The 16,331-nt window shown below is 33.4% G+C and overlaps 1 protein-coding gene across 2 annotated transcripts in view; it reads right to left on the bottom strand.

Moving 5' to 3' along the window:
• Positions 1-201: 201 nt before the first annotated feature.
• CSMD1 (CUB and Sushi multiple domains 1) overlaps positions 202-16,331 on the bottom strand; it is a 1,077,872-nt gene continuing 1,061,742 nt past the window's right edge. For both annotated transcript variants that reach the window (XM_064650377.1, XM_064650376.1), the window contains 5 exons: positions 14,569-14,730; positions 13,512-13,624; positions 12,682-12,769; positions 6,042-6,174; positions 202-3,780 (listed from right to left, as the gene is read on the bottom strand). In XM_064650377.1, coding sequence (XP_064506447.1) covers positions 3,621-3,780; positions 6,042-6,174; positions 12,682-12,769; positions 13,512-13,624; positions 14,569-14,730 — 656 coding nt within the window. In that variant the 3' untranslated portion in view covers positions 202-3,620. The remainder of the gene's footprint in view (positions 3,781-6,041; positions 6,175-12,681; positions 12,770-13,511; positions 13,625-14,568; positions 14,731-16,331) is intronic.

Below are 16,331 nucleotides of genomic sequence, written 5' to 3'. Positions count from 1 at the left end.
AAAATCTGCATGATGAGTGTAACATAACAGGAGGTAGGTCCCAACTCACTAGAGAGCACTTGAAATTTTTTACCAAGTTACATAACACTTGGGAACTTAAAATGACAAGATTAAGACTCTATTGAACAATCTGATGTAATGAAAATTCAATATCTGAGATTTAAAAGCATAAATGTAAATAAGAATAGGTCACACAAAAGATGAAAATCTAAAATTAAATATTTAATTAGAACTCTGATTTTGCTTTCAAGGTAGGTGGCATTGCACAGGCTATATTACAATCTTTTACGTTTGTTTCTTTTTTTTTTTTTCCCAAAGAGAATATTGTTTATTTTTAACAGGCCACTTTAATATTAATACATGTGTAATAGGATCAGAACTGAAAATCAGCTAAAGATGGTAAATTTTACATTACTGGGAAAATTACAATTTTTTTGTATTGTAAAAACATTTATTTTTAACAATTTACCTACATTAATCAAAAAAGTACAGCATATTTAATAATTTTACAAATTCTTCATAAAAAATATATCTCTGTACAAAAAGTTCTTTTGCACCTACTTCATGTCACAGCAGCATGTAGTGAAATGGCAAGATGAAATAGTGGGAATGAAAATTAGATTGACTTGATCATAATGCCGGCGTTGTTCCCCAATGCCCCCGCCCTCACCCTCCCACTTTTTTTATTTTTTATAACAGCTTTTTTTGTTTACAAAATATTTTACACAAGAAAAAAAATTATTGCAGCTAGCCTGGAGAAAGGCAAGATGTGTGATACAAGCAGCAGTTTTTAACAGCTTTGAAGCACATAACCTGTTTTTTAAAAAAAATATATAGCATGTATTATTAGCTCGTCATAATGATCTGGTCAACTCTGGGGGAAAAAGTCTTCTGCATGTATCTCAAAAAGTAGATTTCCTGGCTGCCATTACCCAGCCACTGCACATCATTTTAAAGAGTCTCATTCTGATGAAGCACCATATATGCAAACACAGCCCTCTGCATAATGACTTCAGGAGAAAGTGATCCAACCTGAACAGAAGACTCAAACTGGGGAGAAGGAGAGTCATTTGAAGGATGTGGACAGAACTGATTAAACTATGAGAGCTTTGTTTACTTGGGTTCCAGCCTGAATCTCCTGTTTAATCATTATTCCAAGCAAATTTGTTAAGATAATTTGTCAGTGTGCCCCTATTTTGAGTGTCCCTGGATAAGTAATCCTTACATAACCTCCCCAAAATGAACCACTGCATAAAGGATTCATGAGATCTGCACTCTCCAACAAAAAAGATTGAATATTTTAACTATTCTTTTTTCTGGCACCTATCCTACAGCACATTCCTTGATGGTGAGACAGGGCACTGAAGAATACACTGTAAGGACAGGAGTAGAAAACATCAATAATAGCTACATATCTTGTTTTCAAAACTCCAATTTTTTTTCTGCCGTTGCCACTACAGGAAGACCTCCAAAGCAGTAATGTCAATTTTGAACACCTGTCAGAAACTCTAATCACACAATAACTTCCCTTTCCTGGACCACTGTTCCTATGGAAGCTCTTCATTTGCCAAGCTCTTAATTTCCTCTACACGGGGAAGGATCAGGACAACAAATTTCATCTGATGACTTTGTTTTTTCTCAGGAAATGAGAAGGGCTCTGAGATGGGAGAGAGAAATGAAACTTACTGCACAACCTCAGAAACAAACAAGGATGCCAAAAACTACTAACAAAATGAACAAGGAACTGACTGGAAAGGATTATTTATTAAATTTTCTTCAGAGCTTCTTGCTCGTATGAAGAATATAACAGCTGGAGGCCCTACAATACTGTATTATATTGCTGGTATTTTTCATCTAACAGATGTAGTTGTTAAGCTGATCGAGGGTTACCTTTATTTTCTTTGCGTTCTGCAACATTAGCTGAAAAACCTGTTACTGGGCTTATATTACCATTTTGTTTTGTGTATAACAGCCAGACTTACACACATATATGGAGTTCAAAAACATTCTTCTACAGTTTTTGATAGCAAATGGACATTAGGACAGTTTGAAATTCAGAAAACTAAAACAAAACAATAGTATCAAAAAACAACCCTGAATTGTAAGAAAAGCAAAGCAACTTTTCTGGTTTTTGAGCTCAATGGGTATGATTGAAACCAGATTTTGCTCCATCATTTCCTGTAATTTCCTAATTTTAAAACTCAATTTAATTAATATTCTCTATGGCATCTTTTGTTTGTCGGTTTGTTTTCATTCAATAAACCCTCTAATTCTAAGAAAATGTTAATGATTTACTCAGCCTTCATATTTATAAATGTCTCTGTCAAACTGTATAAATACAAAAGCATTAAGCAGTGTGTTTAAAAAATCTGAAAATAAACAGGAAAGATAGTTGAATATTTCTCTTTGTTCAATGTAGAAACTGAATGACAGCTTGTTATAGACAATTAGCACTGGGTTTATATATGCTACTGTAATGTGGTTTAGTACCATGTAACATCAGAAAATGATGTCATATTACAGGAAAAAAAATGGAAAAAAATGCAAAAGGGAAGACTGTATTATGAGCACAGGCTCACAGGCTTTTATGAGCTATCTAAAATAAATTACTATTCACATTTGTACATGGCAAGCAGCAATAGCTGCTAACCCCCCTGCTGTTAAATAGTATGATACTGACAATGGTGATTGATGACTGATTTCAGAAGAAAACAATAGTGGCAATGAAAATTTCTTAGAAATGGGTTCTTGTTCTGGCTGAAAGTCTCCATTGACTTGTTATCATGTTTACAATGAAATTTAGTCAAAAATTGACCAAAGAAATATTATTCTCTATCGCACAAGATTTTAACTGGTGCTAAGCATGGGGCTCATAATTTAATATTCCAAGTAAATTTATTGTGGAATGTTTGGTTTAGCAAAGAGTGAGTAAATGTCTATATACAATGGACAGTGTGTATAAACCCTGTATATTTTTACCAGTATCTTGCTCAGTCAGCCATAACACCCTAGTGCAAAAAAATTGTGCATTAACATTTTGCGATATTAATGGCTGATTGGGAAATTGGCAAAACTGCCTTATGAATGAAATACACTCTAAGTTTCCTTATTTTTTTTGAGATTTCAATGGTAAAGCATTTTCAGATGTATGCAACCTCAAGGAAGGCTGTTTCCTCCTTCAAGAGAGCTTTATTTCTTCAGAATATTCCCAGGGATAATCTGTGGTGCTATCATTTGTCACAGTACTCAAAGGATTTATCCAAGTGCCCAGAAGAACGCATTGAAAGGCACCCAACCACATACAAATATGAAAGTCTGAGGCATCAAATATGACAAATTGGTATGATTTGGCAGTCTTCCTTAGAGTGTGCCTTGATTTGAAGCAGATGCAGCCAGGCATTTTGATCCAACTTAAAGATGAAAAAATATTCTTTGTCTGATCCCCCGAAGACTGACATGTTTTTTACCAGAAAATTTAGCTGCATGTAGGCTGACAGAAGATGTTAAAGATTACAGCAGCAAAGCCAAGAGAAAAAGGGAAACTGGTATATGGCACCAAAGGAATTACTGCTTGTCCATCAGAGGTATGGCTATGAATCAGTCATATTGGGCACTGAAGGCTATACCACTGTACAAACTGTGTTTAGAGTCGTATCAAACCTCACAGCCTTTGCCTCTGTGGGTTTTAAGTTTGTGTCATACATGGGATTTTCAAATGAAGCCTGTCCATTACTGTTTTCGTGTCCAGCATACCCATTGTACTGTACTTTTGGTCTTGTTCTGGGGAAAAAAAAGATGGGAAATTATCATTAGTAGCCCTTAAAAATAAACATTCTAATGCTTCCATCCTGTCTACATAGAACAGCAAGTGTCCAGAATATCTTGCACTTCTAGTGGTAGAAACCTTCAGATAAGTGTCAGCAATTTCAGTTATTCCAGATAGATCTCTCATAGCATGTCTGCCTATCTCTATAAATACTGCCAACAATAAACACATTTAAATACCTTGTCCAAACACATGTAATCAGATTGATCAAATCCTAACTAATATTCATGTAAATTTTGACAACTCAATGTCAAATGATACTGAAAGGAACCACACTTTTGTTTTGTTTGAACCACATCTCCTCACTATGAAGGAGATATCAAAACTTCAAAGACGTTCCCATTTTTTTGCAAAGCTCTGTTAGAACATATTAAGCCAATAATTAAATGAAAAATAAACTAGAATTTTGTGGACTTTATGATATATCCAATAGGATGATATCCTATGATACAATATTTTACTATCTTAATCTTAAATATCTTAACATCTAGAACAATATAACAAGGAGGTTCAGTATATCAGTTTATATATGTAATTGAAATAAGGTAAGAAAGGAAATGAAGGAATGCAAAAGTGCTTGGTGCTTAATAAATATAAAAAAATTTAGAAAAGAATTTCACTATAAAACTTCAGAAAACAAGTTATTGAAAATCAAACTTTTTTAGAAAACTATTCTGTTTTGGAGCAGATAGGGAAAGCTTTCACTGAAAGATGTCAGTAATGGAAATTGACAATATACAAATAGTTCTGTTACTCATAAATATGTCTATTTCTGCATATTTTGATTTTATAATTACTAAAGCATCTTAGAAAACTTAACTAAGAGCTTTCCTAAGTGTAAGGAATCAAATATATTTTAATTTTGCTCAGAAAGGGTTAGATGCTGTGTTCATTGCTGAAGCAATCCTTGCCTGTCAGACAAAAGGTACAGAAACTGTGTGAAAAAGGTTTAACAAGCCCGGTTCTAATTAAATGATGATAACGTGACGTAGGCGCAGCAGAAACATCCATAAAATCCCCTAAGAAGACCTTCAAATTCTCTGACATAGAAAGCCTCTAGTGGCATAACTACTATCACATAATTTTGAAAATTTCTTTTTGTTACTCTGGTCATTAAGGTAATTTCAAGAAAGTCCCTTCAAAACTCACAGATTCTGTTCTCTTTCCATTGGAACATCCTTAGTTTTGAAAAGAATAAAATTGACGTAAAATTACTTTACATCACAAATCAACTTTTTAATTTTCTGATGGTAATGTAACACTGATATCCCCTCTAAAAACTGTGGTTTAATGGAAGAAATTGATTGAAAGTAGAAAAAAAGAAAGAATATTCTTTGAAAGATTAAGTTATGAGGAACATCTCTTTTTTCAAGTATCTAATGTATTTAAATTAGATTAAGGTAGGCATAACTGCAATGCTGCACCAGCCATACCATAAACAGAGGGATTACAGCTGCTTGTCTGAAGAATGAGTTTTATCTCTCTTAAATACATACATATTTCTACTACTCCTGTAGGACATTACAAATTTCATAGAATAAACCACAAAATGTACCCCTATGTCACAATATTTTATTTTTTTTTTTTTGAGTTTGCCTCCTCTTTCAAAGCAATATTTCCTTTTTGTTCCATTTCTTCTCACAATCTGAATGCCTGTGCATTCAAGCTGCTCTTAAGGCTTCACCCCTCTCCATTGCAGAACAGGAGCTACCTGAAAATTCTTCCTGAGCAGTTTTTGCCAACAAAAGGCTATATTACATTTCAGGACATGGTGCCAATTCTAGTAGCGTCTGCTAGCTGACTCAGCACATACTATAGGTAGTCTCATTATGGGCTGTTCCCTCATGGGATTTATGGATTTTTCACCTTGTATGATTAATACTCAGAAGCATTTTGAAAGAAGCAGCAGACATTCAATGTAATAAAGCATTAAAATGAAAAAATGGAACATGCGACCTGAGATTTCAATCTGATTCAGCCTAACGAACCAAGAAGGTTGACAGTTCTTTGCTCCTTAACAGAGAGACTAATTTTTCAGAATTTTCATCATTAAGAACTGCCCTGTACTGAACCCCTTCGCAGGAATACCCAGAAATATTTGTCTTTCTAGACTAAAGGTACTCTTAAAAACTTTATCATTGTGTTCTCCAGTTACAGTTACCCACTAAAACTACAAAAACTTATTAAGTTACTGAATATACAATATTTACATTACCTGTGTTTGTAGAGGTAAAATGCAAACCCTGATAATATTAGAGCAAAGAATGGTACTAGGATAGCAGCTGCAACCGAACTGCTGTTTGTACCATAATAGTGATTTGAAAGGTCTGTATCTGCACTTAAAGGACCTGAAATGAAACAAAAGGGGAAGAAATAAAATTCCCATGTTATCCATCTAACTATCTTTTTATTCAAAGATGAAAGAAAATGATGTCTTGATAAAATAATTCTATTTAAAAACTTTAAATAAATTTCATGCAACATCATAGAAAAAATCTTGTTAATCCCACTTCATAATACATCAGTAACTATCAAAATTCTTTGGAAACAGTATTCAGCAAATAAAATATTTACAAAGTACATTTGAGTCAATTTAATAAAACTAAGCCATATAACTTCTACAAAATATATTAATACTGCAAAAGTTTTAATTCTATTCCAGCAGTCTTAATAATCAGCTTAGAAGCAACAAGCAGTGTGAGACCACAACAAACACGAACAAGGAAGAAAAAACTGAGGTGACTGCAATAAACCACAGTGGTTCTGCTCGGCTCAGTAGCACTCCCAAATCTGTGCACCTGTGTGCGTGTCCCTCTGGAAGTTGTGTTTGCACTGGGATAAACCTGAGGCGCAGAGAATGCAAACACAGTGGCCTGTGGCATGGCCTTGCTGGGTTCCTTTTGTGGACAAGCAGATAAGGTGGACTGTAAGGCACTCTGCAGAAGGCATTTTTCCATCAGTACAAAGAGACACATTGCTAAATTGCTTAAATAGTTGACCATCTTAACAATTCAAATTGTAAAATAATAAAAATATATAAAATTTTTATAGACAAAAAATATATTTTGAGAGCCAACTCCCTGTTGCCAGTTTGAACTCATAGCTCTTCAGAAAGAAATATAGATTCTATTCAAGGAGGAAAGACCAAGACAGAGGAAAAATACAGGGAGGATGTGGCTGGGGCAGATGTCTGTGCTTATATTCTGGAATATTTTTGCTGATGATAGTGGAGGAGAATAGGAGACACTGCTGTTTCCCTCTTAGAAATGCTCCAACTCGTCAGCACACAGCATTTCAAACACCACAATTCCCTCATTGATAGCAACAGCATCAATCAGTCTTTTTAGGACTCTAGTATAAACTAGTTTTATAGCAGAGACATTGTGCTGCTTTCAGCAGTCTACTAAGACATCTAAATAAGTAGAAAAACTGAGAAAGGAAAAAAATGAGAAAAAAGTAACAATTTTCCTATGAGCCCTGGAAGTGTCCAAGGCCAGATCGGATGGGGCCCTGGCAACCTGACCTAGTCAGTGCCACCCCTGCCCATGACAGGGGGTTTGGAACTAGGTGACATTTAAGGTCCCTCCCAACTCAAACCATTCTTTGATTCTATGATTTCTTGCAGTTCAAATTCAATGCAAAATACAAATGAAATAAGTTTTTGAACTGTGAGATATCTTTAAACTTTTGATGTTTCAATTGCTAATAATACATTTTATATATATACTTTTAAAAAATGTATTAAATTTTGGGAAGAAATTAAGTTGCCTTTAAAATAAAGTCAAGTATTGCCACATTTGACCACTTTACATGAGAAAATACTGTACTACAATTTTTTCACTGTCTTAATCCTCTGTCACATTTCAGACTTGGTATATTCCTCTGCAGAACTTGTGAAAGAAGATCTTTTCAAATTAATAAAACTAATTTTGTGGTAGCTGGGATCATATTATGAACTTTATCACACTACTGTGAAGTACCTTAATTACCTCTGAACCAGTTTAGAATACAATCAGTGTATTATAAAAATCCTTGGACTTCAGTTATCCAGTATTTGTCCAAACACTCAAGGTGTGGAAAGAATCTTGGCATAAATTTATGTATTTGTATTGCATTGCACGTGTACTGCACATTCTCCAACCTATCTAAATTAAAGACAGATAAACTAAAGTAGTTCGCACAGTTGAGAAGAGGTTTAGAAATAGTAATTTAAATGTTCCTTTGAAATTTTTATTGATTAGAAGAAGTGATAGACTTTGGAAAAAAACCCCATGGAGTTACCACTTTCTTCATCCTTAACTATCACAATCACCAGCTTTTTTTCCAATTATTTGGAGTAAGTAATAAAAAATATGCTAGCATTGTAGTCAGCTTATATCAACAAAAATCTGGAATTAATAGTCTAAATTTTATTTAAATTTCAAAACAGAACTACGTGTGATCAGTGAAGTCTTAAATTTATATCTCAAAACTATTATCATGGCATATATATGATAGATACAGTTTAGTCTATAAATAGCAGAAAAATTATAAAATATCTAACTAGAATACATCTAAAACAAAACAGTAGTTTGACATTCATAATAATTTTTGGTATGAATGTTTTGGTATGTTTAATAAATAAATAAATAAAATAAAATAAAAAAAAAAATTGTGTAACCAAACATTTAAAAGTAGGTACAAACTTACACTTAAAAACTTCTTTTTAAGTTATCTATGCTTGATTACTGATTTACATTTAATACTTAATACTCAAAACTCCTACTGAAGGTAATCAAATATACGATATCTCTACAGTTTTTAAAGTACCACACAAGCTTGAAATTTTTAACTGAAATCTACAACCTATAATTGGCACTGGAGAAGTGTTAACCAGGTCCAGACTGTGCATTGGGTGTGCTTTTCATTATGGAAAAGAAACTTTGCTGCAATTCTGCATAATTTGAATTTTATACATGCATGAGATGCAATATAACTTCAACATGGTCTGGTCTTCTTATTACAATAGTTTTCAGAGCTGTTTATGATTAAATATATCCTGATGTGAATTTTGTAATTCTTCTGACAGTGTTATCATGATAAGAAATGGGAAAGCCTATTGTACTGCCCAAATCAAGGTATTCATTGCTACACAGCTAAAACCAGAATAGTGGAAATATCTGCATATACACACAGGAAACAAAAAAATGTATGCAAAAGATAATTTGGTTTATTTTTCATTAAAACAGCCATACTTTGTAACTGGGAATTGTGTTATTTAATAGAGAGATATCCAGTAAGATTATAAATGGGGATTTTTAATATTTCACAGAATAAGAGGGTGGTTTTTAGCCTCCTAAAACTAGCAGCAGCCAGGCGAAACGCAAATTTTGATAACATATAGTGAAGCCAATACTGCACAAGCTGTGTATTTCTACCCTTTGGATGGCTGCTGAGTTTTCTCATTTCTACCTAATAGAAAATAGTACTTTTTTAAAAGAAAATACGGTGCAACCTCATCTAGTGGGAGCAATCCTGCCAATGGCAGAGAGGTTACAACTAGATGATCTTTAAGGTCCCTTCCAACCCAAGCCATTTTTTGATTTTATGACAAAGAACATTTCCTTGTTATTGCTTGGATCTTTCATATGCATTTCTCTTTTGACTCCTAGCCCAGAGTTTCAATTGACTGGCAACAGTACAGCACGGCGCAGTTTTACTAAGAGAACTGCTGTTGAAGTTGGAGAATGTGTGACAGCAAAAGCCATGAAAGATAAGAAAAGTATAATTACATATATAACAGTAATTTCTGGGACAAAGACAATTAGCAGGTCAAGGATTTAAGAGCAAAAAATACCGACAGTGAAAGCAAGTCAGCAGCTTCTAAGAAACAATATAGGCTGGAATTTCTTCACCTGACCAAACCTGCTGGATAGCAAAGAGTCGTTGTGAAGGTACCTCATTGGGTGTAGACATATATTAACATATAGTCTCCTAGCTCATTACTCCTAACCATCTATCTGTGCGTTGGCTAACACACAACAGTTGTATACACCGAAGCTTTGAGTACCCTGTTTAGATGCAGAGTTTCTTCATGAATGATGGAAGTTGTGTCAAATGATCTGGAGAGGAAGGATGATTTATAGAGTGAAATTTAAAATTCATGTCCCCTGATGTTCAATTCTTTTAAGAGTTGATTAATTTCAAGAAATGAACGTGTATTTCACAGCCATTGACCCAATATACCATAGATGCAAATTAATTATGCATATTTCATATTTTTGTCAAGATGTGTTATTTCAGTCCAAAAAACCTAAAAAAGTACTTTGAAAGAAAAAAAAAGGAAGAGAAGTGGGTCATTGTATTTATCCAGAGGAAATAAATATAGGAAAATAATAATTTGGTGAAGTAAATCTCTGTTCTCACAAAGCCACTTTTTCATACAATTTTAAAGGACAGTCTAGACTAAAATTAACAAGATTTTAGAATAAACATCTTCTAGAAGTGCAGTGTTGAGGCACAGGCATCAAGCAATTGCTAAAAATGAATCTAGCCACAGATGTGCAGTGTTTGGAGACCAAGTTGCTAAAACAAAACAAAACAAAACAAAACAAAAGCCTCTGGCAATGACTGATAACTTGGCAAAAGAAGTTAAATAATTTAGTGTCACAACTTGAGCCCCTTAAGAAGGTTCAGGCACAGTTCTAGACCTTTTGACAGACTAATAACAGAGTTCTCTTTGCCCTTATTTTCTAAGGCTACAACCAGAATTGCTTCTGAAAGAGGATAAACGGTACTAGGGAAGAAAAGTCCTTTCTGTTTTCATGTTGTTAAGTTCCAAGACTGAGCATATCCACTGAGACCAGTATTTCTCTAGCATTGTGTTATAGAGAACTCTTCATCAAACAGATTGGTCTTTCACACTTAAGCAAGTAGTTCTCAGTAAATGCTTTAAAGTATGGTGCAGGTGAAGAATTGATATTGCTTTATGTATGCGCCAGTGCATGCACAGTTTATGTGTATTTCTGGCTTAGTGTAAAGGCAGCAAATAATTTAACTTCCTGAAAAAACAGAAATATGTTAAGTCTTCAGTCAGAGGATGTATGAGAATATTCATGAACAGAATAGATTTAAAAACCAAAGCAAGTTATCCTTGAATATGAGAGGGTATTGACAGATATTATGACCTGTATTGGATGGAAATGTGCTGTTTCCTTTTAGCTGTAGATTCTTCAATAGACAATAAGCAATTCATTTCTATAAATCAGTGTCTACTTAGCAATCTTGTAAAAGAGATGGTATCTGCATTTTCAGCAAGATGTCTGCTGAGATGTCAAAGCTGAAGATGAGAGGCATTCAGTCCAGGAATGCACGTGTAACTTGCACACTTCAGCTCCTTATTAGCCTTGGAATTATACAAACTGAGCGATCAGATTGCAACTCTTGAGGGTGATTTGGACAAAGTTTTGCACTACTGTAGAATACATCCACTGGAGAATTCAATAACTGTCATTCTGTTTGTTCTTCATTTACCCCCTGAGTTATCAATTTCACATAGAGTCAAACTTTTATTAGGTAGCTGGGAAAACATGGATATATTTTTTGACCTGGCTTAAGAAAAAAACCCAACACAAATACATACATACACCACAAATAAAAACAACAAACTACACTCTCACTGCTTAAAGACACCAGGCTGCTTAACAGACATATGTTTGAACAAATGTTGATGCTCTACTTTATAGTCAGAAAGTAAAAACAGCTTAGATATTACACTAATAAAGATTACATAAAAGTACAGGCAGACAAATCATCTGTCCTTCACAAGAGCTTACTCTGAAGACTGGACTTATATTCAGCTTCCATAACTGGCAGTTCTTAGGCTCAGGCTCTGAAGAGCCCCTTGTGACTAAACATATCTAGCAATCTGATAGGTGGCCAAGATGAGCAAATCCATAGCATAACTGCTATTACAGTAGTTAATAGAGTAAAGAAATACAAGGGAAATTCAACAGAACTCTAAAGGGCATTGGGTACAGCAGCAATGAAGCTAATGGAGCTAAGGCAGTTTATAAAATGCACATACAGGCTGCTATAGATATATTGGCTAGGCTGTCTCCTCTTCCTAGACCAGTATTTCTCTGTGTATATACCATATTCTGACCACTCTGTACCAGTTCCAGGATCAGGAAATGCGGATGTCTACATTTAGTATTTGCCAAAAATATCTTATGAGTTTATATTTAATGAGCAAATGTTTTCTTAGGTTTTATGAATTGTTTTATCTATTTCTATTTTTTTTATTTATGAAAAAAATTGGTTTATGAATAAAATAACTAGTTTTACACCAGCTGCTAGAGCACTTGAACTGTAGCTCTAATACATACCTCAGACAGTCATTTCATATTACTGACAATAAAGTAGAATTCTGTCCACATACATGTACATTCTGAAAACATCCGCCACCAACAAGCACTATCCAAATGACACTATCAAAATTAGGGTTGATTCTGTCCCTTTAATTTCTTAAATGATTTATACATTTGAGCAGGAATTGTGTTTGCATTCCATGACCCCTGTTACTTTCAAAAAGACATTCATAAAAAAACAAACACTTGCAATGGCATTCTCTTTAAGAGTATCCTGTCCTCATGAGGTTGTTGTGCTAGAAAACCTATGATAGTAACATGTTAAACAGAGTTAAATTAGGATTTGAACTGTAAATTTCAAATATGCATATTTGGTTATGTCTTTTATAATAGTAGTGACATCAAATAAATGTGCTTACTTTAGCTAGATAGTTGAGTAATTTGTTGAATTCGATCTTGCAAGACCCAAAAAGATTATACATATTAAAGCTCTATGAAAGCATTTACCTTGTCTTTGGAGCATAAATTTTCCGAAGTCTTTTCCATGTATATCACCTTGATAAGTAAAAACACCTCTTTCAAGCCCTGAGGATACCTAGATTTTTTTTTTTGAAACAGAAAAAAAGGATTTCTGAAACAAATAAATAACAATGTTAAACCATTTGTCTTTCTGACTTAGAATAATATGGAGTCCAGATTTTCACTTTTAGCCTTTAAAATATTAGTGAATTCTCTATGCTTTTACAATATTTATTATTTTAAATTTGCAACAGTATTAAACAAAGTTTCAAAATAACACCTGGAATGATTTTAAAATATCTGACATATATTGCTGGGGTTTAAAATTCCTCAAATGCCATACACATAATTTAGTATACAGATATAGAAGCCTGCTGAATTGTCAGATTTTAAATTATTTTCCATAGAAAGCATCATGAGGCAGAAAGGAGAAATGCAAAGAGTAAACCAGCACTGTTTTTCTTCAAGATTAGATGTAATTTTATTGCAGTGAATTATTTACCAAACCAAAAAAGGACAATATTTCTAAAGGTAAAATTCCCTCTCCCATCCAAGGAAACAAGGCAAAAACATGGCAAAATATGTTGATTCACTCCACCTTCCCTTTCATAAACTAAAAATTCTACTCGGAGAATAGCAGATAGAAGTTTGTATACATATTTTTAAAGGAAAAAGGTAATGCAATCTCTGCGTTGACATCTAGAGTGCTGTTTTCCACATTTGTAATACAAAAAAATAGGTAGAGTTACAGAGGTAACCAGAAATTGCTTCAAAATTTAAACTCAGCAAGATTTATCCTTGGCAATCTGACTACTTACATAACCATCTAGAGCCCAGTTGTCGTTTTCAAACTTGCTTACAAAAATGTCACTGGGTCCTTTAATATGGAAAACTTTCAAGAGTAAATGGGCTTCTTCCTTCTTGTAAACACCTATTAATATAAAGGAGGTAAGACATGCTTTTGAAATAAATTTTCAGCCGTTTTGTTCAAATATCATTTAAAATCTAAGTACTTTAGAACTAGAATAGGTTGTAGAAAACATTCTGTAATAATTGAATTTTATAGAATGGAAAACCCCAAGATTTAAGGTGCTGTAATAGCAGGATGTTATTTAACTTGTCTTTCATCTCATCGTATTTGATAACAGGATTCAAAGATTGATTTGTACTGTTTAATTTCATACATAAAAGAATACTTGTCTTTTCATACAGTATTTCAATAATTCTGAATACAGATATAATTCCATGCCTGGAATTTCCTTGAACTGTAAAAAAATGGATTTGACTCACATCACAACAGTATAAGCTGTAGTAGATATCAATACAGCAGTAAAAGAAAATTTCTTTTTTGGCAGCCAACTGTGGAAACTCTATCTGAACTCTCAACCTTAACAGATAGTGATAGCTGATAATGCTCATTTCAATATACCTGTGATGAGAGGCTAAATCTGAACTTTACAGTCAGATTTGCAGAAGGCAATGCATGATATTGATTAAAATGTATGCATAATTTACAAAGTTATTTAGTTTTCCATACCTATTTTATGCTATGCCATTATTAAGACCATATTGTTTTAAATATTAATCACTATTGATTAATTGAACTTTTCAATGGAACAGTTATTAAAATGCCTATATACACTATTTGAAATATAACAGGAAAAATAGATGAGTGACTGAACATAAATTGACTGAAATCTGTGCAGACCATTATGTTAGGACCTTTCCTTTTGCAAAACAGACAGGAAAAGATTTTTAGCGCAAACATAAAGTTTTTGTTTTGTTTTTCATTTGGATGAAAATACATAGAAACTGAACATATTAAAAAAAATAAATTAAAAGAACAGCTTTTTTAACACCAAATTCTAAACCTACCTGATAGTTTGAGTTGTATGTTGGATGCCTCAATGAATGTGGCATTCACTTTGCTGCTTGTGGTATTGAACCAATCAACAGTGAGAGTAGCAGGCTGTCTTTTTCCTAAATATTCATAAAACCCTTTCCACAGTGAATTTATAAAAAACACATCTGAGGGAACTAAATAAGTGAAAAAGAGAAACAAAGAAAGAAGTAAACTACAACAAAGTAACCATCTTTCCAGCCATACTTATGTTCTTCATTTTTTCTGTTACACAATCAATCCACTATTATAAGGAGGTCTTATAGTAAACATTTTACAACAATAAAGACAATATATCTAATGAATTTTCTGCAGAATTGCCTATAATATACTACACCTTTCCATCACAGTATATGTTCTTAAATAACCTCACACTTCATAGCTTGTGTGATTCAGTGAATGTCCTCAAGACTACAGAAAATAATGGACTCTTCCCCTAAAGCCCTGTAGCCCTAAGGTATGATGAGAAAAAGGGGAATAATATTCTGAAGTCAAGGATTCCTGGAAGGAAACACTCTCTTAGGACATCCCTTTTGTTTCATGAATCTATCAAAGCAGTACTGTGTGTGATTTTCAACTGAATATCAACTGAATATTCAACTGAATTAACCGAATTTCAAGTACAGTTTTATCAGTCATTTTTAGACATCACAGCTTTTCTCCATACAGTATTACTGCACCTATGAACAGTGAAGTTGTCAGAGAAGGGAACTTTTTTTATATTTAAAATAAAGATCTGTTTCTTAGCAACTGCAGTTTGAATTATCTGAAAATCCTATAAAATGAAGAATGAATTATTGGAAAAAGTATATGTATTTGGGTAATTTATTTTATGTTAGTTGTATCTTTCCTCTACACAGGAAAAATAAATTATTTAGGTGTTAAATGCTGTATTTTAAATATTTTTAATATGTGTTTAAATCACCTACAAAGTAGAAAATATCTTTCACTCACCAGTATCTGTAATATCAACATTAATTAAAAACACAGAAAAAAATTCTTAGGAGGAGATTTTACATCAGAAGCATTTACAAGGTGCTACATGTCTTGAACATTAATTTCTCCCCTACACATTGTTATATTTCTCCTATATGCTTTTCTGTTATAAAATTTGGGAAAGACTTCCTTCAGATGTGACAATTAAGTTAAAAAACAGTAAAGCTGGTTGAAAGAGACCAACCCTCCTCCTGGCCAGACAGCACCCAGTGTTCCCTGGTAGCTTCTGATATGTGACAACAGAGATTTTTCCACTTAGTTATAAGTTTTTCTAGCATTACTATTTAGAAGTAAACTTTAAGAATCAAACTAAAACTTCATTAAAAGAATACTTTAATCAATCACAATATCTTGACAAAATAACAGCCCTAGCAACTATTAAAATTCACCCTTACTATCCATGGCCACTACAAATGACACTTCCAAAATAGCTAGACTGACATTAGAAGTGTTTCACACTCTGCTAATTAAAATCTTAAATTAAATAATTGGATTTTTTTTTTTTTTGCATTTTATCAAACTCTGGGGCCATGCAAAGGTAGCCGTCTATATTGAAGGAAATTTATCAGTACAGGTATCTGATGTATCCATTTTGAATAAGTTCTATGGATATTTCCTCCTCTATCTAATCACTTACTGCAAAAATGAATCAAACAGAAAGCCAGGGCAATAATACCTGACAGGCAATACATCTGAAAATCTGATTGCTAACTAGCTGCTGACTAAATAAATAACTTCTTAA

The sequence above is a fragment of the Pseudopipra pipra genome, chromosome 3, assembly GCF_036250125.1.
Source record: "Pseudopipra pipra isolate bDixPip1 chromosome 3, bDixPip1.hap1, whole genome shotgun sequence".
Classification (NCBI taxonomy): domain Eukaryota; kingdom Metazoa; phylum Chordata; class Aves; order Passeriformes; family Pipridae; genus Pseudopipra; species Pseudopipra pipra.
The sequence above is the reverse complement of the archived record's forward strand: the minus strand, read 5'-3'. Positions and strand labels throughout refer to the sequence as shown.